Source organism: Argiope bruennichi, chromosome 6, assembly GCF_947563725.1.
Source record: "Argiope bruennichi chromosome 6, qqArgBrue1.1, whole genome shotgun sequence".
NCBI lineage: Eukaryota > Metazoa > Arthropoda > Arachnida > Araneae > Araneidae > Argiope > Argiope bruennichi.
The window spans coordinates 68,518,117-68,545,375 of NC_079156.1; the positions used below are offsets into that span (position 1 = coordinate 68,518,117).

Sequence of the window (27,259 nt, forward strand, 5' to 3'; positions counted from 1 at the left end):
AGTCATAATTAATAATATTATTCAGATAATTAAAGCCAAGAGGGAAAAAAGAGATTCCACTACTGTTGAAACCGTGGCATAATTTTCATAAAATATGGCACTGCATATGGCAACAGGGAAACATTTGTTGTAATTCTTTGAATGTAAATATGGACACACGAGGTATTTATTTATTTTATTTATGTATCCATTTGCATTCAATTCCTTGTTGTTTTTTTACTTTATTTTCTAAATATTTATCATTTTGTAATTCCTCCTTACATTTAAAAAAATGCATCTTCCGATGTAAGAAATTGTGAACGAAATTAACGAACTAAAAAATGAAATGCAAATGCTTGTTTTTAGTTGTAGATTTATACAAATGCATGTGAATATACTCATGCTAAAGTGAATCAAGCCTGACAATTCAAGTAGCGTTTTCTCCAAATTATCTTTCTTAAGGATCAACAATATTAATAATTTCTTTATTAATAAAAACTAAGAATAGTTTATTACTATGAAGTCTCAGTGTTATTCAGTATAAATTTAGTCTATGTTGAATAATAGCTATAGAAAAAGAATACTCTTTATGCAAAATTCTTGTGATAAAACACATGACTGACACCAAAATGACCATGTATGAAATTATATCTCCCTTAGCATAGTGTATTACTAACTGGAAAGATAATAAAATTAACAAACTAATAACTGAAGCTCTTCTAAAGAAAAATGCAAAAATATGAAACGAACCATTGAAAAAAAAATTCTTTAGTTTCAATGGTACATTTTTTTCTCTGCTAATCAATTTTTTTTAATTGTTATATCACACCTTCTGATGTAAGACATTAAGATTGTGTTTGGGGCTTCCTTTCGATCCACTCTACACTTTAATTCATTTAGAATCTAATAGAAGTAACTAACTTCACATAATGAATAATTTTCACATTAGTTATTTCAACTTGACTATTTTTTCATTCTTATTTCATTGTTTGCAAGCTATATTATTTCATCAGCCATTACATAATGCCATTTAAGAGCATTTTCCATTGAAGTGTCTTCATAATTAAGAATATGAAACTGTAAATGAAATTCTTACAGATTCAAATATAAAAACATTCAAATAAATTAATAAAATTATGAGTATCAAACAGTAACTACTTCCATACTATGATCTAATCAGATTGGAATCTTCAGTAAAACTTAATTTTGTGTTTAATTAGATGTGTTATGTCCACCTGATCATGACTTTTTCCTTACAGATACCCCAATTGATGATGCATGGGTTATGCCCATTGAACCTTTTAAAAAAGAGGATATGAAACATCCTTTACTTGCTGAAAGTTCTTTTGCTACACTGTTCCCTAAATATAGAGAAAAATATATAAGGGAATGTTGGCCTCTGGTTAAATCTGCTCTTGCTGAATATGTAAGTTTTAATCAATTTGTATAAAACAGAATAAAATTCTGACTGTTTATTTTATAGCACTTTTAGTAAAATAACCCTGTTTTGATATTCTTGAAAAAAGTTGTTTGTAGAGTTGCCTGTTGTTAAAGCATTGGTTTGTAAATTAGAAGATCAAGATTTGACCCATGATTTGATCTTATGAAAGATCTACTATATTCATATTTATCTTAGCTTCACTGCCCATTGAATTTGCCTATTAAGAGCCATATATTCTTCCATTATTGTTGCTGGGATATTTGAAGAGTGTGATAACATCTTAAGTACTGACTAAAGTTCAAATAGTATTAGACACAATTGCAGTGTGTTTGTATAAATCAAAGACATTCTTTTTATTTTTATTGTTTGAAACATTTTTACAAAGCATGATAATACTGAAAATGAAACAAGCTTGTTTAGGTGGTTATTATTGTTAATAATAATAATAAAAAAGAATTAACTTGAGCCTAGACCTTATGTCAAAGTCTGCATATTGGCTCCTTGGTTCTGTAATATTTATTTTTCTCTAGATAATTTGGGAGTCTTTTAAAAATATATAAAAATCTGACTAAAATCACTGATGAAGAAAATTTGCTGCTGTGCTTTCCCTGAGTAAGCTTAGCACAGAATAATTGGTGCTTCTGCAAGAATCCAAGTTGATCTGTACTAACATCTTGGAGTGTACTACTTTGTACTATTCTATGAGTGTGCTAGTGTGTTGCAGTTGTCTATTGAAAACTGGATTGGTTTTCTTTATTTACTGTAGACATTTGTAAATAACTATTTTAAATAAATATATGTTTATGCCATCTTAATTGAAATGTGCTCAATTCAAGAACCTGCCTGAAAGAATAATATTACATAGTTCAAAACATAGATCATTCTAAATACAGCAAACAATTGAATGTGCATGTTAATTAAATTTTAATTTTGTATTTTGAAATGAAACTATGCCTGTAATATTAATAATCAATAAGCAATTTTAAAAACAATGAAGGGAAAAAAAATATTGAATAATTCTTTAAATATGTAAACTTTGCTTAGTGTTGTGCTATTAATGAATATTTCCTATTTTTTCTATCCACTAAAGGGTGTTAATTCCTCTTTGGATGTTGTTGAAGGAAGCATGACAGTTATGACAACTCGTAAAACATGGGATCCCTATATTATTCTGAAAGCAAGAGATGTTATTAAATTGATTGCCAGAGGTGTTCCATATGAGCAGGTATGTCATATATTGATTAATTTATGCACTGCAGATGATTTCTATTTAAGAATATTAAATTGGAATTTAAAGTTATAGTATTTAAAAGCAATATATAACTTTTTAAAGTTGTTTAGTTAAGTAGACAATGTTTAAATTTTTTGAATTCAAAGTAAAACCTATTTATAATGATATTATATTTACCTAGCAAAAATATGAAAAATTGTCAATCCACTGTCAATAATATTCTAATTTTATTATTTTTATTGATTCCTCTTATATTCACTGATATAAAATAATATTTTATAACATTTACATTTTTAAATGTTAAAAAAAAGCTTTTAAACATTTGTTTGTTTTTTGATCACGCTTTTTTAGAATTAAAGTACATATGTACATATTTCATTGAAAACTATCAATTTTGCTATTGATATTAGTATAAAAATTTAACTAAAAGCATGGAAAAATCAGAAGCTCAAGCTCAGTAAGATATATTTTTCATTTTAAATCACTCTGCCAATAGCTATTTTTTTTTTAACAATTTTATTTTATGAATAATAGAAAATAACTGTTGAAAACAAGCAGTCTAGTTTTTTTTTTTTTTTTTTTTTTTTTTTTTTTTTTTTAACAATTTTTTTCTTGCAAGTATAAGGGACGGAAAATGATCTTTCTCTTACACTTATTAACTTGAACTTTATCTTATTTTGATTGTATGTTGCTTACTTTATGAATCTATTTAGGCTGTGCGTGTATTAGCTGATGACATTGGATGTGATATAATAAAAATTGGCTCTCTAGTTCGAAAAAAAGATAGATTTGTGAAAAGAAGACAACGCTTGGTGGGACCTAAAGGAGCAACACTTAAAGTAAGCAATCATTTTTGCTTATATTTAGAAGATTGTAGTTTTAAATTATATGTTTTAAATTGATATTACATATAAAATTATCTATGTAGATAGATAGCTATAGATATATTCATTTATATTCTTATCAAGAGGTTTTTATATTTACACATTAAGATAATTTTTTAACATAATGATATTGTTACCTGTTCTGTTTTATTTTTTTAATAATTGATGAATCTGTCATAAATTATTTTATAAAATAAAGATTTTTTTTTTTGGTTTTTGGTGATGATAATGATCCTGTATGATTTCTTTTTATAAATATGAAATATTCTTTCATTAGGCCATAGAACTCCTCACCAATTGTTATGTGCTTGTCCAGGGTAATACAGTATCAGCATTAGGTCCATATAAGGGTTTGCAACATGTAAGTTATTTTTATAAAAATTTTTTCTCCCTTTTATCTTTCTAGTAAAGTTATGATTTCTTTTGAAATTTATTTGTATCTTATTTACATTTTACATGATTAGATATTAGATAAATAAGCACCATTTCAGTTCAGTGAAAACTTGATGAAATATATTGTGAACTGATAGCTTAAAATCTGTGACTGATTTATTCTTCTTTTGTGTATTGTGGAAGGTATAAAAAGTATTATTTGGAATTTTAAAAATTGCAATATTTCAGGAGAAAATTGCTTTGCAGTTAAATATTTAGAATCTCTTTGTTGGGGGAAATTGGTTATCTTCTATGAAAGTAGTTTGAATTACATTGAAACCATAGAAAATATTGTAATACATTTTTTTTTAATAATGCCAGCTTGAAGAAAATTGCAAAACAATTAAATCAATTTGATTGAAAGAAATTTTCAGAATTTAAAATGGTGCAAAATTTTTTTCTGTACAAACGTTTTCTGCCAGGCATATTTAGAAGATGTAGACATTTTAGTTTTTAATTAATTAAAAATGTTCCTTTTTTTAAACCGTATTAATTTTTTAAGGTGCATATTTTTATCTTTTGAAATCAATTAGTCACAATTTTTATTTCATTTTTGTTTTCTTTATTTTAAAAGAAAGATAATCCTCTTGCATATAAGATTTGTATTGCCTATATTCTCTATAATAAAAAATTAAGCATGCTGGATTACCATATTCTCATAAATTTTGAATGGATTGTTTTTTTAGAAATTGTATGGCTAATGAAGTTCATTACAGTTTCTAAAAGCACACTTTCAATATCGTAGATTTTAAAAAATTTCCTTTCAAATCTTGAATTATATATTAATTATTATATATATTGGGAAATATTAAAATTATTTCCTGCTAATTTAAGTACTAATTGTCATCTCTGAAATAAAATCACAATGAAATTAAATAAATGAATCAATTCATTGACAATTAAGTTCTGAAAATATTATCGTTAAGTGTACAAAATCTCAGAACTCTGGCACATCATGAGGGAAAAAAAAGTTTACAAAATTTAATTGTTACAAGTATGAATAAACTCAAATATAAAAGCATATTAAAAAATATTGTCAAAGCTTTGAGGTTCCACTCTTATTTTAGTGTTTTTAAAATGGGAAGTAAATTTTTATAAGACAGACTTTGACTTCCTCTTTTCTAGTTTCTGCTTTATAAGATTTTTGAAATGTTAATGAATATTTTGTTTAATTTTTAGGTCAGAAAAATCGTGGAGGACACTATGAAAAATATTCATCCCATATATAATATTAAAGTAACATTCTTTTATGAAACTTTTTTTCATTCAGTTACTAAAAATTAATTTAATTATATTATTAGAGCATAAGATTATTCTTGTTTATTTTGTAGGCATTAATGATTAAGAAAGAACTTGCAAAAGATCCTAAACTAAAAAATGAAAATTGGGAACGTTTCCTCCCTAAATATGTCAACAAAAACGTCCAACGCAAGCAGCCAAAGAAGAAGAGAGTTAAGAAGGATTATACTCCATTCCCACCTCCACAACCGGAGAGCAAGGTAAGAAAAATTAAGTGCATGGTTAATTATGAAATTACAATGCATTGATGTTATTTATAACTATAAAAGAAATTATAATTTATTGTTTCTTTCCTTCTGCTCTTTCAGGAAAAATTAATTTTTTGCTTTTTTGTAGGTTGATAAACTCATAGCATCTGGTGAATACTTCTTAAAAGAAGATGATCGGAAGAAAAAGAAACTTGCTGAGAAAATGGTACTATCATTAAAAAAAAACTATTAGAAACAACTTTTATAATTTTTTTTGTTTTGTTTTTATAGAAATTGTTTACCTGTAGTTGTATTATGATTCAAATTAGAAATTTGTAATATTACTCAGATATTTCATTTAACATGCTACTGTTTAAAAACTAAGATTAACTAATTTAGATGTTGATTAGTTTTCTGATTCATATAACATCAATATTTGCATTACTTTTATAGTTTAGTATCATTTTCAGATTTTTTTTTTAATTATAAAACTCGTTTATCATCACCAATTCTGAAGAATGCAGGAAAGTCCCATTTAAATTTTAAAAAAAACTTTTTTTCATTACAAAAGGGCTGATATTAATTTTAAAAAGTTTAATAATTTCAAAAGTTCTGATATAAATTCAACTTCACTGGGATAATTAGACCCATAACTATAATAAAATGCTTCTAATCAAATGAAGTTTTTCTTATACTATATCTGTTACCAGTAAGAAAAAAAAAATTTAATAGATGTTTGTTAATCATCGTGTTAGAGATTATATTCATTATTTTTTGCCATAATGATGCAAATTTTATGAGTACATATGCAGAATTCTTTACTTTCATATTATTTCTTTGTAGGAAAAGAAAGCAGAAGCTGAAGCAAAGAGACAAGAAAAGAGAAATAAATCATTTATACCTCCAGCTGAGAAACCATATAAAACAACGCAGAAAAATGAAGTTAGTTTTATACGTGTACATAAATACTCTTCAACATATATAATTGGAAATAATATAAAGATCATTACAGCTTACAAGATTTCAAGTTAACAAATACTTTAATTTTTAACTTTTTCCAGTTTTGAAACAGTGGTAAATTAAAGAAAAAAGTAATTGTTATTAGATCTAATAAAAATTTCTAATTGTAATGATAGGTCATTAAATTTTACAGACCTTATTTCTTGAATGAACAAAATTATGCATTCCTTTTTTTTCACTGACTTGACAGCCCCTGTCCTATCCTTAGCTAAGGTTTTCAATTTCTCACCTTAATAGTTATCAATTTTTTTTTCAGGCAGTTTTAGTCTCCCTCTTTTTCAGATACCGAATTGTTTAACCAGAAAGATTATTTTAGTAGCTTGATTATGATCTAATCTTATTAAGTATCCTGCCCATTTAATTCTCTGTATTGGTATAAATTTAATAATATCTGGCTCTTTAAATAGTTTGTTAATTTCGAGTTTATTCTTTTTTCCAAAAATTGACAATTTCAACAAATGTGCTTCTTATAATTCCTCTTTTGAATATAACAAGAGTCTCTTCATCTTTCTTAGTCATTGCCTAAGTTTCAGCAGTAAACGTGTGAATGGGCCAATCAAAACTTTATAAAAGAGTAATTTAATTTTTCTGCTGAAGAAATTAAATAAATTATGTATTATATACTGAAGATTTTATTTTAAATCAAATAAATAAATGTACAGTTATTATGTAAAATGGTCTTTAGTTCTACTATTCAATGCTTAAGACATTCTATTAAAGTTTGTTTTGTTTGTATCTCACTCAGAATATTAGTAATGTCTGTCTATATTCCAGGTTATTCAATTCAAATCTAAAAAGATTGAATCTGGACAGAAAACAAAAAAGTCACAGAAGGAATAGCTTTTCCAGTAACATGTAAGTAGTGTACTGTTAATCTTGAAACATGCGCAAATTATAAAATTTAGGTTAAAAAGTTTTACCCCTACAGCCATTGCTAAAATAATGTTCATTAACTGTATAAACATATTTTAATGTATAAAGCTCTAAATCTTTGGATTAATTAACAATTGGAACATTATTATAACTAATTAAATGTTACAACTTTTATTTTAAAGAATATCAAAGTATTTTCCTTTCACCCAAAAATTATTTATGGCTATTCTTTTCAAATGTGATATTTTTTCTGTAACTCAATCTTATTATACTATGAAACTTATTTGATTGTATTTATTCAATTTTAGGTTTTGCATTTACGTGATGAAATGAAGTGGAAAGGCATTTCTATGTATATTATGCAATGGATGAAGAAGACATTTGTACTTTTTGTAAATAAATAATTTTCAAAAAATATTTGTTTCCAGAATGGATTAAAATTTTTGACTTTAAGTTCCATTAATTTGTATCATTATATATTATTTTCAAGTGAGCAGCAACTCATTTGTTTCCTGTATGAAAAAAACAAAAACAGAAAATAATTTATAAAAACATTTATTAAAAATAAATATAAAAGTAATTATCTTTCTTCTATGCTAAATATAAAAGTAGTATCAGAGACACTGAATTTAATTTTGTATTTAAGTCTGTGTTTATCTGGAATGACTTCCTTTGGTGGATGGATAAAGTAGACACCTTGTTGACTGTTCATAGACCATTTAATTGGTTGATTAGTCATTATAGGTTGTATTGGTCCAGTAGAAATTTCTGTGTTCTGGAAACTATAATCAGTCCACAAAGCCACTGCATTACATGTTCCTGAGCTGAAAGGGGGGAAAAAATATTTGTATATCAATAACATTACAACTGATGTCATTTAAATTGGGTGAAAGTACCAATATTTTTAGAATGTCATCTAAATTTTAATATGTTTGATGACATTTTATTTGTCTCATAGTCTTATCACAATCTTTCAAAACAAAAATGACACTTTTCACTGATTCATTAATGCATTCAGAAACATAAATGTATTAAAACATATTTAACTGCTCCAGCAAAAGATTCTTCTCTCTTTCTTGATGTGTGCACTACATCCTTCTTAAAATTTATTCTAGAATTTCCTTTTTGGTACAGGTTACAATGAAAGAGGGCTCCAGGTACATGTTAAATCTGGCATTAGATACTAAATTTAACATGCACCACTATGTCATTAGTAACAAGGGAAAATTCTGAAAGGGTATTCCAATTCAGGTGTTATCTTTATCATCTGACCTGGGTTTAAAATTCCGAGGTCCGTCTAAAAATAACCCTCTTGCAACTTCCAAATGGAATGTTAGTTTAATTATATTATTTTCTTTATGATAATTTAAAATTTTTACTACCAGATTCATTTAAAAAGTTATTACCTGGAAATTGGTATTTCACCCTCTACTTCAAATGAATCCTTAAAAGTAGTTTTTGAAAAATCAAATTCTAACAAATTAAAAGCTTCTGAAATAGCTTTACATGGATATTCCCACAGTGGATGAGGTTCTATTGCAGCATCAGCTATGGATATAGCTCTCTGAATAAAGAAAAGAAAAAAAAAACAATAATTAGTATATACTTTACAATCCATGGAATAAAAATACTATATAAAAAATGACTAGAAAATATTTATTCTTGCAATTAAATAAAAATTATAAATATTGATTTCATTCTAAAGAATATTAACTAAAAACTATAATAATATATAAACGAGTGATTCAGAAGTAACTTTAAAAATTAATTATTTGCAAATAAATGAAACTTGATTTCCTTATATGTCATTTCTGACAGTAAACAGAATAAAATCAACAGAAAAGTTACTTAATGTTAAGTGGTTCTTCTTGACAGCTGAATTTCCAAGGAGAACATTACAATTGAACATTTATGATTTATTGCTCCTACCAATGTCTCATTCTTCCATTTCATGTTCAAGGACAATATATACATTTATGAGATTCTTTCCTACTCTCCAGCACCATTTAGAGATGCAAGAATTTTGCCAATTCCCAAAAATACAAATTATTCATTTTTTATCAAATTAATGTATATTTACATAAAATATATTTCATAGCTAAGATAGAGAATGCTTTTTTTTAAAAAAAAATTAATAAATAATACAACTTATATATTTTATTCAGTCTTATCTTCTTTTTCAATGATTTGAACAAAAAAATCATGAAAGAAATTACTTTAAAAACTTACGTATGCCAATATACAAAGCTTATGCAAGATGGCCTATAATATTTTCCATTTTATATAATATTAAAATTATTAAGCACATTAATTTTATGAAACAATGCAGACTTTCCATTAATAAATTATGAAAAACTAATATTAGTGATTGAATGCATCAAAAAAGAGAATTTTAATTTCATTTAAAATCTTTTCATTTTTTAATTAATTTTTTTACTTCACAATTCCCTTTTCTCTATTCTGTAGTACTTGTATGTTCTTGGATCAAAATTAATACAAATTAAGTTGATTAGAGAAGTTTAGTTCAATCAGTTACTTTTATAGTTAGATATATGTTATATATATAAACAATATTATATAACTTTTGTAATATATATAAACAAACTACCTATTATTATTCAAATAGGTAGTTCTATTCAAAAATACACAAATAACTTACTTGTATCATTTCATCAAATCTGGATAAATTAAAACCTTCAGCATTTTTAACTGGGGCTCTAATTTTCCAAAGATCTTCAAAATCTACAGCTACTGCTTTCAGTTTTCCATATTGTGGTATGACTGACACATCTGAAGACAGAAAAGGTTCCAAGAGTGTTCTTAAATGCCAAAAACGAAACAGCTCCCATGGCCGAACAGAATCCACAAAATATGGTTCAGTCAAAAGAACATTAACCTACAAAAGAAACACAGTTGAAGTCTTTATCAGCTCTTGAGGTACAAAAATATGCCAGAAAGACAAAGAACTGAAATTACCTTTCTCATTTCTAAATCTTCTTCTGTAAGATCAGCAGGTTCTTTTGTAACAATTTTTATAACATTATTTTCATCATTTTCTTCTACATATGATTTAATCATATTGTGATGAAAGTGATTTGATTCCACAGTAAAAACCTATAAACAAATTAAATTTTTACTTTCAGAAACTATCAAAAAGTTTTAAGAGACTAAAAATTTTTTTAACTATTAAAAAAATTATTAACTACATTGTAAATAAATGTAAAAGATATAACAGAGCAAAATAATTAAAAGCTTCTTTTATAACAATATGTATCTTCAGCAAAGCTACAATTAAAGCATTACAATTATATTACAGTTGGCATTTCATGTTAAATATCAATAGATAATTTATAGCAAAATGCAGCCTTAGAATAATTTTATTACATCCAATTTCTTTTTTTCATTGAAAATTTTTTTTTACAAAAATTTATTATTTTATTATATGTTCAGATATTTCTTTGGTAATTTATTAAGATCTAATAATAATTGCTATGTTTCTCCATTTCAGCAATAATTCTTAATGATTACAAATAATTTTTATCAGACAACATGCTTTTAAATAGTTCTGATGAAATATTTTCAAGAAAGTCATACAATAATAAAATAAAAAAATACAAACCTTTTCTGCTCCTAATTTAGCTGCCATTAGAGGCAAAAGAGAACCATCACTTATACAAAGGCACACAGAAGAAGGAGTTATCACCTACATAAAATAATTTGGGAACTCCATATTAACAAGCCTGCCAAGGTTTCTCTAATACCAGTTTTATTTAGCTCTATATTGCATTAAATCTAATTAAAGATAATCCACCAGTAAACATTTTATTAATAAACACAAAAGTAATATATTTTAAAAATCAAACTTATTCATTTTGATTAAAATCAGAAAATCATAAATTCTAGCTGAAAAAATATATCATCACATTAGATAAGTAACCTTAATCTTGAGATTTCGCATACAAGTCACTACATTTCTCAATTCAAAAATAATTTATTTGAATTCACAAGACATTTTTGCCAAATATGCAAATAAAGATTGTATTAAAAGAGTTAAATGAAATTTCTACTAATAATAAAGGAGCATATATTTGTTGGTACAATAGAACAGATGGTTTGACCTAGAATTATCAAATTTAGCACAGATATAAATTAAAAGGTAAGAACATACACTTCAGGACAATTTTAAATTTTTTTTTTAATTATTAAATTTTTGCATTTTTTCACGATAAGAGATCCCCAAAATATTATTGTACAAAACAGATTTTTACCATTTAAAAGATAAAAAAAATTATTTTAATGATACCAAAGCAATTGCTATGCAAATTTGTCCTGAATTTTGGCAATTTTATTTTATTTATTCATTTACATGATGAGCTTTCATTATTGAACTAAAAGTCCATTGTTTCATAAAATATTTAATCACATGATTCTCTTTCATCCTTGAAAGATAAGGGTTCTATTCAATATTTATGTAGTTTATATAAGGTATAAGAAAGTAAAGTTATATAATCCTGAACGTTATGTTAATATAACAATAACATGGGCTGGACTCTATATATATGATGAATATTTGTTCATATATACAATAAACAGAACCAATATAAGGCTATTGAAATAACACAGCTTTGACATCTCATAATTTTATGATAAAAATATTTTCTTGGGAGAATAATCTTAACAGAAGAATTTAATTTATACATAAGAAATTTAATTAGAAATAATCAATATTCTCAGTGAACCAGGTGATTGACCAAGATGGCTAGAATATAATAATTAGCATATCTTAGAGGATTTAAAATTCATAATTATATGCTGGTTGGAAATAGAAGTATAAAGATACAAATAAGTAAAGAAAAAATTCAAAAACTTAAAATGACAATTACAAGAATTATAATATTTTTGTAACTAACTATAAGAAGTAAACCCCAAAAATATTATAAGTTATAATTGCAATATTACTTCAAAGATTAAAATCATTAATTAAGATCATTAAATGTATATGAAGGCAATTAACAGAATTTTAAAATCATAAGTTAAATTACATCAGATTAAACAAAATGTTTTATTCAATACAATAAAACTAACCTCTTTCAACATTGCAATAAATTTGTTGTTTCTATCTGTATCATTCTTCATACCAATTCTAGCATGAGAATCTGCTACATGTACTAAACAATTGCATGTTGGACTCTCAGTTACCATTTTATTACTAGCTCTAAAAGTAAAATAATTGTTATTAAAGTATATCGGTAATAAATATATGACTGAATTATTATGATGCATAAATCTGTAAAATAAGTAATAGAATTAGGCAATGAATATATATATATATATATATATATATAAGTAATCACTTTATCTGTATTTTACTTAGCATGCTTGCTTAGCTAAATTTCAATAAAATCCATTTCAAGGATATAAGCTATAAATGCTTTGTGAACATTTTTCCATGCATATCTTAAGCACAGTTCCATAAGCAATACTGTATTTTGCATTTTCACAAATATCAATAGTTAAAAATGCAGTAGCTTTCTTGCATTTTAATTAATCAATCAAACATTTCACTTACAGGAGAAAAAATGTCCTTTAAACTATCAATTTTCCTTCAGATTAAACCAAAGTTCAGCAAAGGTTCATAGGTATTTGGGTTCAATAAAAAAAGGAATAAATAAATAGAAAAAAAATCACCAATTTGATTCCAATACAAGATAATGGTAATTCTAATTGCAATAACTATTTTTTAACAAATTGACTTAAATTTCCAACGAAAATATTAGGTCCCAATACAAATTTCAAATGAAATAATTTAATAATCAATAGTTCAAACTTTATACCTTTCATCAACAATAATAAATAGATCAGAATTCATTAGTGCATATAGAAGATAATCCTAAATTAATAGATTGAGAGATTGAGATAATACTACCACATGCAAATTTTACACAAAAATGGTATGGCCATTAAAAAATAATAATAATAAATGAACAGCAAAATTTTTTATTTGAAAATGAAGTATGAATTGAGTTCTAAAATATGAAAGATGATAGATACAAAAACAAAAGTATTAAATATAATTCAACAAATGTTTCATTTTGATTTTAAGAAAAGGTACATTTATATATAGTAATAAAGGGAGCTGATTTATTTTCCTCAATAAATAAAATATTAACAAAAGCATACAGATATACTTGTTATAACCTGTAATTGTCTGAACTACAAATAAAACGATTTTGAATCTCTCAGAATAAAAGAAAATACAAGACCATAGTCTCTTTCTTCTTTAAATAGAAAATTATTTAAATATACTTATTAAACCTCTTTTTTTTTTTTTTTTTTTTTGCTGATAATACAAATAATGATTTTATGTAATAAAGTTTTCATGAATCTTGGTTAAAATTTGTGAGTAATTATAATCAACAAAAAGCACATTACTGAAACAAGAGAATGAATTAAATATAAATAGTACTTAGGGATTGCAAACCATAGGCTGTATTCATCATGGTAAGCAGTAAGAGTGATTTTATCTCCAGCAGATACACTCACAACTTCAGGCAAATAATAAATAGCTTGCATCCAATGATCACGCCACTAAAAAAATTATTGCAAAATTAAACATTATTAAAAATATATAATAAATTAATATTATAGGTAATCTTGTGACTAAATATCCATAACTCTGTAGATTTCTGAACATACAAATTAATTCAAATTGTAAAACTAGATTATATATATATATACACATTTTTAAAAAGGCATTGTATATTTGCATGCATACAAAAACTGAACAGAATCAAATTAGTAGTTCGGCAAATAAAAATCAGTCTAATTAATAAAAATAGAAAATGAGGGGAAGTAATTTACATTAGAAATATCTATTGACTTAATTGAACCATGATCCTTTTGCTAAATTTTTGGCAATATAATGCAAATTCAAAGACATAATAGCAGAGAACAAGACAGAAATGAACAAACAAAAGCAAGAATATACATATAAAAAAAACTAAAAAACTATATTTTTAAAATTGATCAAAAAATTATGTACAATAAAAATATATGTTCAAAATTAAAATGAAAAAAAAATCATTAACTCATAAAACTGAAAAACATTTTACTGAATGACTTAATAAAATTTTTTACAGACTTTTATTTATTTTCATTCATACTTCTAATCTTTAAATGCATCCTCATATGGTTTAAAATTTTTTTCTTTAAATTTTTTCATATTTTTAAGAATCCTTCTAATTTTAGCACAGCTTAATTTTCTAAAAAGCTAGTTATTTCAAATAATTAAATTGTATTTCTAAAGACAGGCTTTAAAAAAAAAAAAAAAAAAAAATCCATACTTTTTAAAATGTTAATAAAACTCAAATATTTTTTTTTCATGGAATTTTAAGAAAATATATAACACAATAAGCATAAACTATTTTTTAAAAAACTAACATATAAAAGGGGAAAAATTTATTAAACCACGTGGTTTAAAAGTTTGAATGGTTAATCTTTCTAACAAATAACAATATCAGTTATTTTATTTTATTTTTTTACTTGCATATTATACTTAACAGTAATTTGAATCTTAAAATTCACTAAATTAAAATTTAATTTCTATGAATTATAGTTTATGCATATTAATTAAAATACCTTATGTATCATATACAGGCTAGCTTCAAATCAAGAAAAGAATTTTTAGTTTTTAAATTTACAGCTGAAATAGTTCAATTTGGAATTACAAGCTGAATCTATCTTTCAACAAAAGTTAGTACAAAATACCAGAAAAAGAAACCTGTAAAATATAATAAAATTTTATTTATCTATTATAATGACCAAAAAAAAAAAAAAAAAAAAAAGAGGGAAACACTTTTTATATAAAATATTCTGTACCATATAATAATTTTTATAATGTATTGCACTTTGGAAAGAAAAGCTATATATCCAGCAATCTAATAATTCATTTAGATTTTTAAAAAAAATTATGCAACATTCTTTAAATTTTAAAGTTGGTGATAGACATTTTCTAACTGCTTATCACATCATATAATGTAAAGCATCACAAAATGCTTAAGACTTATTTAAAACCAATACTGTTTAAAATGGAAAATCAAATAGTGAAGCTCTATTATAAGTACATTTAAATTAGAAATAATTTGTGAAACATAGATATATTAGTCATGATAAACCTAATACATACTTGGGCCTGATCTGGATTAGGCTGGACCCATTTGGGTCCATTGTTTAAAATAATATCACCATCCATATCCATCTTCAAATCCCACCACATAAAAACAACTTCACAATTGCCACTAGTGACAGATGTAACTTGCTTGATAAATGTTTCATTCATTTCTATAGATTTTTCTCCTGTAAATGAAAATCTGAAAAAAGAAATAATTATGGCTATTAAAACATTAGGAAATAGCCACACAATGGCAAACAATATAATTCTTTGCAATAATAAAATATTTAAATAACTGGATTTGTAACACCCTTATACTAAATTTTTTTTATTCATTTTAGTCTTGCTTTATTGGTTTTGGATCATATTAATATGTAAATAAAGATAATGTGTGACGACATTAATTTCGCATTAAGGCTGAGATAAGTACTTAATTTTATAACATTACTCAGGTCAATATTATATATTAGAATATTTGCAGATAATATAATAAAATATTTTATATTATTACTATACATTCTATATTATATTGAGAGCTTTAAATATATTTATGTTGCCATAAAAATATAATCTACCTACAAATTTAAATTAATTCAAAATTAATCATTAAATTTGAAGAGATTTAAAAAGAAATGAAGAAAGAGATAAAATTTTGGGAAGATCTTGAAATAATAATGCAAAGAAAATGTGTTTTCAAATAAAATCAGAATAAAAGTGCTGTATTTTATTCCTATGTTGTTGGGTTTTTTTCAATCCTTTTAATCTAAAAGTAGGTAAAACAATACAATATATTTTCCAATAATGAGTTTGTGTTACATATATAGTTTATAGGTCAAAAATGTGCACATCAGAGATATTTTTTTTGGAGGGGGGGGTAAATTTAATTAATTGAAAATTAAACAAAATTCTTGCATTTTTCTATGATAGCTTCTGAAAGTGTTATTGTTCAAAAATGAATTTTACATTTTTTTCAAATTTAAAAAGATTGTCTTTTTAATAATGTCAATTTACTAGTCATCTGTATTTTACTAAATTTTGGCAATCTTTAAAAAATTTACTTAATTTTTAACAATAATTATATTATTATTTTTAAAATTTAAACTACTTCCATTGTTTCATCAAACATTTTATTATATAATTTTCCTCCATTGTTGCAAGCTAAGGAGGAAAGATTTTGTCCAATTTGCATATAGTTACGAAAAAAAAAATAAAAATTAAAAAGTGCATTTACAATACCATAAAAATTAGTAGAAAGATGAAAAAAGCATTTAAATTTTAAATAGGAATTAGATATTATGGGACATTAAAAAGGTTCAGATACACAATAAACAGAAAATGTGTAACAGAATTAAAATAATGCAGTCTTAATGCCGACAATTTGATAGACTCATTGACATGAAGTTACTAAAATGATTTTACTAACATTAAATTTAACCAATATTCCCAGCATACCAGCTGGTTGACAGAGCTATATACTTTAAATTTAATTAATATTCCTATTGAGCTTGCTGGTCTCTATATAATAAATCTAATTGAAGAAACTACAAAATAACTATTGTAAAAAATAAAATATACTTTCTGGCTAATATTAATATTCATATGTTATAAAAAGATTACTTTGCAAAATATTGCAGCAACTACTAAAACAAATAAAGATAAATGTACCAATTCAGTTTTAGTTTTGGCAATTAATGTCATTTAACTTTAAACTTACTCAAATACACAAATTGGCTCAGTTAAAACTTTGAATTTATTCTGTGGAATCTGCGACATCTGTACATCATGAACAGCTGCTGATCCATGACAGGAAGTAACCTTTTTAGGTGGAACAATAACTTTTCCAGGTGCAATATTCACTGGAGATAGAGTATTCCAACTTGATATCAAAGATGATTCTATAATTTGTGCATATACAGATGCAGATGATGGTATCACAATACAATCAGGCTGAAAAAAGCAAAGCAATTAACTTAATATTCCCTGAAAGATATAGATCTTGAATGCATTCATTTAATATTAAACCATTAAAGCTAAAAATTATATTTTCAAGTAATTAAAGTGATTGCATAATATTAGTATAAAACAAATTCTGGATTTTTTATGATATAGATGATTAAATAAAAAACAAGGCTGAATTTTCATTCAGTTTCAGTACTAATTAATATGGTGTTATCTAAAGTTTCAAAAATAATTTCATAAAAAATCTGAAATATTTTCAGGTAGGATAAATGTTTCTACATAATTTGTGTGTGTGTGTGTGTGTGTGTGTGTGTGTGTGAGAGAGAGAGAGAGAGAGAGAGAGAGAGAGAGATGGAATTAGTTAATCAGAGTTATACAATTTTCATGAATTAAGATAAAAATACTAATTTAAAATGGGATCCAAGTAAGATATTCTCATATTAAATATAATTACTTAACAATATCTGGATTTCTCTTTACTGCCTTTGATAAGTAATTACTAACCCATATTATGTTTCTCTGGAAATATGACGCAGTCTTATATTAATTTTAGCACCAAAATACATATAAAAGCTTATTTTCATGAGATAACTTATTTTTTTCATGTACAATTTATTCATAAAAAAGAATCACAGTTTATAAATAAAGGAAGCCATCCATTCAGTGTTGCTGTGCTTTAAATCTTTCTGATAAGCATATCTAATTCTGGTGCTATTACATGAATACCTGAACATTCATTTCTAATCAGCAATTCATTCCCAGATGCCTTCCAACTTGGGAAGTAATACTACTACTTGATTTGATCTGCACTTACTTCTTATTAGACTTTCCCTCATCTGTCTATTAACTGAGGTTATTGTACTCTGATTGCAATCTGCAGACCTTTCAATGATCCAACTAGCTCTCTTTTTTTTTCAAAAAGCTGTTAGATTCTTAATCAGGGAGCCTTCCATAATTCTTCTCCTGTATTTGAAGGAGCAGTTCCTTCTATTTAAACTTATCTTACCATGTTCACTATTTATTAAATGCAAATATGTACTGAATTTGTAATTTGATAATAAGCCTACTACCGTTGATAAGCTGACTAATGATGGCTAACAAGGTCTATGTTACCAATGAATTTATAATGCATTTATATTATATGTATTTATACTGCATATTTTATAATAGCATTCTGAAAAATTAAAGAAAAAAATAATATTTAAAAAAAAAATCTTTTTTTTTTTTTTTTTTTTTTTTTTTTTTTTAAAGAAAGAGGGCATTTCTATTTTTACTGCAATTATTTTTGCATTCTCATGCCATAAACAGCTATAATTGCTCTTATAAACTAATAATATATCTTATTCTCAAAGTAAAAGTAATTAATCATCTGTAAACATCTTACTTCTAATAAGTATTTCACTGCATGCTGAAATGTCCGTAGAGCTCCCTCACCAATTAATTCAGTATCAAAAACTTCAGCAACTAAAATATTTGCTTTTTCTTTTAAATCACCATCTGTAAAACAATAACTAACTTTTATATTTCACATTCAAAAAGACAAGGCAATATCATTTAATATATAATTTGCAAGAACTAGTAATTTCTAATAAAAAATTATTATTCTTTCATAGAATAAATTTTTAAATACTTTACTTATAACTATGAATATTATTACTATGCAGAATAATTTTTAAACTTTAGAATTCCTTTATTATTAAAACAAATTTTTATTCATAAAGCATACCTGGTCCAACTGTTAAGTCTGTTGAATGTTTTAAAATTATTCTGATTTTATCTTCAAAACCATTTTGTTTTATTACATCTTCTGCACATTTTGCAACTGGATGAAACACCTAAGAAATTAACAACAATTTAAAGCATTCAATACAAACAATGTCATAAAAATATTTTTAAAAATTAAAGCAAGAATGGGTTCAACAAAACAACAAAAGAATAATAATGTAAAATCTTATGTGATCTGATTTATCGGAGTTTTTTTTTAAATTAAAAATTTACTATTTATTTTAATCATTTAAAAAAAAGGCAAATCATTCTATAAAAGTCCATAAAATTACTCATATATATAATTAGAGGACAAAAATTACCAAAGATTTTTTTTTTTTTTTTACCTCACAAGCAACAACACTATCTGCACCAGCACGAGCTGCCATCATTGACAATAAACCTGTTCCAGTTCCTATATCTAAAACTTTAACAGGTCGTCCTTTATCTCTCATTGATTGAATAGCTTTCTCAAGAGCTGCATGATACTTTTCGTTCTGAAATAAAATGTACCAGATACAATTTAATTTTTTGTTTTAAATTTTAAAAGACAAAATATTCAATAGTTTCAATTGTTAGATACATAATAATATTCTTAAAGGAATTCAAAAAAGGCTTATTTTTACAAACTGAACAAAAAAAAAAAAAATAGTAATAATAAAGCTAGAAAATATCTTTCACTAATAATTTCATAGTAAATGATTTTGTAGATATTTTATAAAATTATTTGCTTTAGAAATTGATTACAACAATTCACAGTAGAATTCTTAAAATCAAGAATTTAAATGAACAGCTAATAAAAACTGTTTTTAGTCCAGCTGTCTAATATAAAGATTTTAACCTTTTTTTTTTTCTCTTTTTTTTTTTTTTTTTTTATCAAGGATGTCGCATCAAATAACTTACAAATAGTATGTAAGCCTATTAAAATTAATTAAAAATTAAAATGCAATGGTGTCTTTTCATCTTAAAAATAAGCAATATTTTGGAGGCAAAATCTGAAAACTTGAAAAGCTTACATCAAAGAGTATTTCTTTTATTCACCCAGATTCACTATTTTACATTTTAACAATTTCCAATTAATCCTAGAGCAGAATTAAATGAAAATTGTTAGAAACATTTCAGTTTAGTTTTTTTTTTTTTTTTTTAAATATTACTTCATCATCTCTTAATAACAGCTAATATATGCACAAAATTAGCCAAATATAACAAGTTAATGCTATAGTATATAGGCTGTTCATTTATTTTAAAACTGCAGATTGTTTTAGGCAATAGTAAAAATTTATATCCTGTCAATGCACACACATCTACAAAACATATCTTCCTAACCCTCTAGTAAAACTTAAATGAATTGCAATAAAAAATTTAAGATAAACAATTATAAAGCTTTTAATGCTTTTTTCAAGATAAAATGATGATGAAGGGGGGGGGGGAGATCACTTAGAAAGGAAATAGTCTTAAAACTATTATTCAATGATTTTTATATTAAAACTAATAAATAGTATCCAAAATGGCAGTAGTTGTAAAAAAAAAGTTATTTCCCATGCATATAATTTTATTTCTTATATTTTGTAGTAAAATTTAAAACTGTTAATTATTGCACCTCAAATGTTAATTTTTTTTCTTTTTCCTGTAAAAATTGAGTCTGAATAGAAAAATACTGCATTTTTCTGAAAATAAGGCACTTTATTTTTATAATTTTTTCTCCAAAAGGCACATTAGGACTAGCATTCCTGGAGATGTATCTTTTCATACATCATTTATATGATAATCTTATAATTATTTTTTACACAATTTTACAAAGAAATTTACATTTATTAAAATACAGTTATTTCTTCATCTAGCAGATCATCCTGTAATTCTAAATCCTCAATTCTTGCTTAAATTCCAAGTGATTTCATTTCCTGCAAAACCATTTGTCATAATCTCTCATGTCCAGCAATAGTATTCTCATTAAATGAACAATTTTTGTCTATATCATTAACAAAAAATGTGAATGCAAAAGTATATTTAATCATTTCAACATAAACTTCGTAGCTGATACTCTTACATTAATTTTATATTAGTAAAAGAAACTATTCAAAAAATGCATGATGCTATGAATTCTTCAGGCATTATGTTTAATTAAGGTGTCACAGAAAAAAGCAAATTAATGAAAAGCAGCTTAGCGAAAATCCAGACTTTGCTCTTCTGTCAAAATCTGATCATATACGTCTTGGAACTCTGCTAATATGATTCACACACATTTCTTAGTTTTTCCACATTTAAAAACAGGCATTTGCTATACTTGGTATCTCGCTATCCTCTAACATATCCAGACATTCTGAAAAATATCTTAAAAGTTTGTTATTGATTAAGTTAACTTTTCTTTTAGGAACATGGTAGTTGATTTTCATGCTCAAATTGCACTAAAAGGATACGATTAAGAAATTAAACTATTTTTGCATTAGGTTAATATACTATTAGAATGGAAGTCATCAAATGATATAAAAAAGAAAATACAAGAGTTGAGATACTAAAGGAGGTGCTGCAGATTTGCTGCTCTTGTAATAACCCAACAACAAAAAACAAGAATGCATCAATATAGAATTTTCTTTACCCTTTCCTTATCATGCAGCATGTCAGCATATGACGACCTGTGAAAAAAAAAAGAAGTTAATATACAACATTTTAAATTGTAAACGAAAAGCAATGGAAATTCATAATTATTAATTGTGAAAAATATTAAAATTGTGTACCCATATTAATTAACAAAATATAATTTCCCCCTCAAATATTAATATTCTAATGTTATTGAAATTGAATTAAATTAATTTCAAAAGTTCATTAAAATGATTTGCTTTTTGAAGAGTATTTCTTAGCAGTATTATGACATTAACACATAACACATGAGAAATTCAGCAATATTTACGAAGGATTTTTGAATAAAAACACCAGCAAACACACAAAGTCAGTTTTATTTTATCAAAAATTACTTAAAACTCATTCATTACACAAATTTATTAATTATTAATTTAGTTCATCCCAAACACTGATTTAAGTTACCTCCTTTTAAAAAAGTATTAATTAAGATTTTATAAAATTTTGCTATTTAAATTTTTAAATATTAAACCAAATAAGTAACCATCAGAATAAATATAACAGAAAAGTCATCAGTTTCATATAAACTGACAACATTTATTTACCGGGCAACTTCTTGGTAATAATCATAATATTCAGGTTTTTCAACCCATTCTTTTTTTCCAATGATTGGATTGACAGTCATAGTAAATTTGCTCATCTTTACATACAGCACTTTTGCAGATATTCGAATTTTAGATCTAAAAAAGCTATATAACACCGTATTCATAAAAGCCGGGCACTACAAAACACACTCTCCGCTCATGTTTTGAAATTTAGCTGGTTCGATTACGATATAAATCTGAACTATGTCATATTGCTCTATTGTAAAAATAATATAAAATCACACTAGAGTTATACATTGAACAGAACGGGGATTAAATAACTAGAGGATAAAAATGATACAATTCTATTTCATTCTAGCGCAATTAGATAATTCAGGAGAAACTATGTTCTAAGAAGATCAATCATTTTTTTTTAAAGTTATTCCTAATGATCGAATGTTTAATTGAAGTTTTATAACTTCTCCAAATTGTAACCAAATGAATCTCTTTAATTTACGGCAGTAGAGGTAGACTTTTGACATAATCGAGGTTCCATCATCAGTAAAACCCAAAGGTTTTTATGCTGATAGGTCAAAAAAAAAAAAAAACAATGAAAACAAGAAATTTCACTAGTACACAGATTCAACCAATGAGAAATTGAAAAAAAAAAAAAAAAGGAGTGATCTTAAAATTTTCTCACACACTCTCTAATAAACTTGACAAACTAGAAAAGCCTTTCATTGCATTAGTTACAATAGTTACGAAATATTAACTTTCAGAGAGAATTAAACATTTTTACTGAATCTGTCATGTCATTTTTGGAGAGTTTTTTTGACCATTAATCCCTGGCATGTTGATAATAGCATCCGAAAATCGAATAGGTTGTAGTGAATAACTTAGAAGCCAGTTAACAACTACGATGCACGATGAATTGCTTTTGTATCCTGGTTATGTTACTGGACTGCGAACCACCAGGTCCCAGCTTCTATCCTCGCTCATCTCAATCCGCTAAAAGGTGCTTCTCAAAAGATTCACACAAAGCTTCATTTTTAGTCACAAAATCCCATACCAAATTTGATATATTTAAGTCATTGCGTTTTTGAATTATCTGATTGTTTATTTTTGAAAATATAGGCTGAAAAATAATCAAATCTCTGATGGATTTGGCTCAAAATTTGACAAATATCTACACTATAGAGGTTAAATCTGTATACCGAATTTTATCTAGCTTGCTCTCTTCGTTTTGTAATTATCATGTGAACTTATGTTCAAACATCAGGACAGTAGAGATGCATAATCCACGATTTTTTGAATAACAAATAATATTGCTATTGTTATTTTTAAATATGCCTTCCAAATATCTTTTATTTCAATCATATTATTAATTAAAAATTATTATTTAATATTAAATATAAAATTTATTAATTGTAATTAATACTTAATTTGCTAATTTAAGTAACGTGTGATTGAATTAATTTATCTGTTTCAGCTTACTTCTTAATTTTTTTTCTCAAAACTATTTATTTAATTTATTTATTAGAGTGAACCATTTTCTGGAAAAGGTGAGTTAAAAATATATGTCATTTCTTTAAAATGTTTACTTTAGTCCTATATTCTACCAATAGATAGCGCCATCAATAAACAGAATACATGTAATCAAAGTCAATCATGTCACGAGCAATTAAAAAATGATCTGTATGGAATAGTGCATCATCAAATACGAATATCGGTCACTCCCGTAAAGTGCAGCGGTGACTTCGCACTTTCCAGTGAAGCCTCGCACTTTCCGGTGAAATCACCGCTACGATAAATTTCAGTGATATGCAATTCAATGATACGATACGATAATTCCAATAACCGGTCCGTTCACTTTTCAATCCAATCACATATTTCTTTCGAGAGCTTCCATTGGACAGATCGTATCGATTGTTACTTTCCAGTGAAGTCACCACTCCGGCAAATTTCAGTGATATCGTATCGATTGTTACTTTCTATCGTGATCCAAAACCTGTAATCGAAATATCATCAGTAAGATTGTATCAAGGATTTGAATCACACCCCTCTTAGAAAAGTATTGATCACTTGTATTTGTGACTCTTTGATATTGGTTACGTAATAACCGATCTTAAAATATTCGTCATCCCTACAGGACAGATGGATTTCCACTGAATAGATTTTATTCAAAAATTAATACATATCTGCAAATTTGTTGTAAAGACCGTATACCAAATTGCAACCGTCTATCTCATAGCGTTTTTGTGTTATCTTTGTCACAGACAGACAGGCGGACATTTTCACAAATGTGGTTTTCGAACTCAGGAAAATCTAAAATCTAGAGATTCGACAAAATCTGGAGTTCGAATTTTTTTGACGATTACTGTAACCTCTCTATTCTATGCATACAAGAAAGTGTGAAAAAAAATGAAACGCTTATGATCTCAATATTAAAATCTTATATTCATCCAATAAAAACTATGCTGTACACCGCACAAATTAGATATACGCGATACATCTGCAGTGTTTATTCCATTAAGCAGAATTTCTTTCCCTGAGTGCATTCCTGTGCAATTCTTTGTCAAAAGGAATCTTCAAAATTTTAAATTTTTTACTTGTTAATGAAGAGCAGTTATATTCATTTTCTTATTTCGTGTACAAAACGTATAAAGAGAAAGCATTGTAATTATCAATGAATTCGATCTCAAGATTTTGACGAATCTCATCATTTCACAACAGTTTTGTCAGTTTGTAATGTCTCTGTCTATCTGTGAACACAATAACTCAAATTCTCTTTAGCTTGGATGTAGGAAATTTTGTATGCAGTTTTTATACCAAATTTATAAATTTTGGGCAAATTCAGAATGGAATCCATTCAGAAAAAGTATATCTGTTAGCCTGACCGATTATGTAAACACGATAACTACAAAATATAAAAAGCTAAGGACAAAAAATATATGACATGCAGATTTAGCATCTAAAATGCAAGAAGATTCGTATCAGATTTCAAACTAAATCTATCTAGATTGATCTTCCTTTGGTCATTGGTTCATGCAAACGCGATAATTCAAAAACGCTTGATTCAAGAGCGGATAAAGTGTATTAGGAACTCTTGACGCTAAAGTTCAAAGAAAACTTTAAGCATTGAAAATTTCTATTTATCAGAAATAACATTTAAAATACGATAATTTCGCATACTTTCATTCCTAATAACTATATATTTTTTAACAATAATTGTGATTTATAATTATTTTATTGATTTTAATTTGTGGGCTGGTTGTTTTAATTAAATTTTGTTAATAATTGATATGTTTTGAAAGCGAGGAATAAATTTATGAAATTCATATCTTATAAAACTTATCTTAAGGTAAATTTTATAAAAAATAACTTAGAATTTATTGCAAAAAATTAAGAGGTTTTTTTTTATATATATATAGCAAAATTACATTAGTTAAAACTGTCGAAATGCATAAACAATTATTGTATGCATCGAGCAATGAAGCTAAAAGTGATCATTAATTTAACTCTAAATATTGGAACATGATAAATTAAGAACGACAAAATCTAGAAATATAAGATTTAAATCGTTGAATCAGTGTTTTCCTTTTTTTTTCAGTTCATCTCAAAGGATTATTGTTTATTAAAAATAATAATTAAAAATCACTTTATTTCACTCTTTTTTTAAAAATTATTTAATAGTTTTAGAGGCCTGAAATCATGCACAAAAGGAAAGTATTTAGAATAAATTACTCATAAGATATTTTAAATTAAATAAAAGATTGAAATCAAATTCGGATCACTCTGAAATTTTGCTCAAATTATTATTTCACTATTAAAAAAAGGGTGGAGCAAGATTACTTTAACAGAATTTATTATGATAAATTAATAAGATTTCAGATACCTAAAATATTTCCATTTTAAAAATCAGAGAAAATTATTCATTTAAAAAGAGCGCTATTTAAAAAACAAAAACTTAAGGATAAAAACATATGAACTTAAAACTTCTGACAATTTTAATTAATAAGTAACATGATGCTCTAATTAATTAATAAGTAACATGATGCTACCGGTATATCTACTGGTAACAGTCAGAGTGCGATTTTGTTTATTTCTCTACGCTAGCGGAGGAAACAAGCTTTCTATTTTAACGCACATTCTGTTTCGTATTTTTAAATTTAAAAAATTGAATTCCATGATTTTTATTAGTTTTGTAGTGTTCAACAATTATGCCATTGGAATAATTTTATATAATTTTCTAATGTATTTAAGGTTGCTTTCTCAGTAGCACCGAACTATACAATATTCGTTCGTATGGTTTATTTTATCATTATGATATTAAATGTTTTGAAAATTGATGATGCTGGATGAAAAGAAATTAATATATTTAAGTTATTATATAACTTATTAAAAAAAATTTTTAGTATTATTTATAAAATATAATTCAATACGTATGTCAATGTTTTAAAACATTTTGGTTCTCATCCGATGGTCTAATGTTTCATTAATGTTGCCATTCATAGAATTATTTTTTTTCAGGCATACAGAGACGCTTAAGGTAGGTAATAAAGTTGATTTTTTTTTTTTGCGAAATTAAGAATTTTTTAAATTTAATATTCTTGACGTTTTGAACAGACTTCTTTAGAAAACCGTTAGAATTTTGTTTCTATGTCAACTTTTGGGGAGTTACATCGATTTTTATATTGGCATTTACATATGTTTTAATGCTATTTTACATTTTTCAAATTCTAATTTTTGATTGAATTTTCTTGCGAAAAACCTTATAAATTGAATTCTATTGCACATTTTTTGTTCAAATTTGGTATAATAATTTCTCAAAATGTTCAACAGTTCCTGAAAAACAGAA

The 27,259-nt window shown here is 25.6% G+C and overlaps 2 protein-coding genes across 2 annotated transcripts; one reads left to right on the forward strand and one right to left on the reverse strand.

Annotated features, from left to right (window-relative positions):
* Positions 1-112: 112 nt before the first annotated feature.
* Positions 113-7,759, forward strand: LOC129972535 (KRR1 small subunit processome component homolog). The gene is made up of 11 exons (XM_056086699.1): positions 113-162; positions 1,239-1,405; positions 2,511-2,645; positions 3,365-3,490; positions 3,813-3,896; positions 5,147-5,203; positions 5,299-5,466; positions 5,603-5,680; positions 6,298-6,396; positions 7,249-7,329; positions 7,656-7,759. The coding sequence occupies exons 1-10, from the start codon at positions 150-152 to the stop codon at positions 7,312-7,314; spliced, it is 993 nt and encodes a 330-aa protein (XP_055942674.1). The 5' UTR covers positions 113-149; the 3' UTR covers positions 7,315-7,329; positions 7,656-7,759.
* Positions 7,760-7,886: 127 nt separating this feature from the next.
* LOC129971613 (protein arginine N-methyltransferase 7-like) lies at positions 7,887-22,865 on the reverse strand. Its single transcript, XM_056085549.1, has 14 exons — positions 22,423-22,865; positions 21,837-21,873; positions 19,588-19,737; positions 19,203-19,311; positions 18,861-18,973; positions 17,232-17,464; positions 15,533-15,716; positions 13,814-13,935; positions 12,433-12,562; positions 10,967-11,050; positions 10,324-10,461; positions 10,007-10,243; positions 8,754-8,911; positions 7,887-8,171 (listed from the first exon to the last, which is right to left on the reverse strand). The coding sequence occupies exons 1-14, from the start codon at positions 22,584-22,586 to the stop codon at positions 7,928-7,930; spliced, it is 2,103 nt and encodes a 700-aa protein (XP_055941524.1). The 5' UTR covers positions 22,587-22,865; the 3' UTR covers positions 7,887-7,927.
* Positions 22,866-27,259: the final 4,394 nt, after the last annotated feature.

What these genes read in the sequence shown, in the direction of transcription:
- LOC129972535 (XM_056086699.1), top strand. An exon ending in CATATAAGGGTTTGCAACAT is followed by an intron (nt 3,897 to 5,146) that starts GTAAGTTATTTT and finishes TTTAATTTTTAG; the next exon opens with GTCAGAAAAATCGTGGAGGA. An exon ending in AAACAACGCAGAAAAATGAA is followed by an intron (nt 6,397 to 7,248) that starts GTTAGTTTTATA and finishes TCTATATTCCAG; the next exon opens with GTTATTCAATTCAAATCTAA.
- LOC129971613 (XM_056085549.1), bottom strand. Translation starts at nt 22,586, where the DNA reads ATGAATACGGTGTTATATAGCTTTTTTAGATCTAAAATTCGAATATCT. An exon ending in TTATTGCAATGTTGAAAGAG is followed by an intron (nt 11,051 to 12,432) that starts GTTAGTTTTATT and finishes TATTTTATGTAG; the next exon opens with GTGATAACTCCTTCTTCTGT. An exon ending in AAGATTTAGAAATGAGAAAG is followed by an intron (nt 10,244 to 10,323) that starts GTAATTTCAGTT and finishes TTTCTTTTGTAG; the next exon opens with GTTAATGTTCTTTTGACTGA.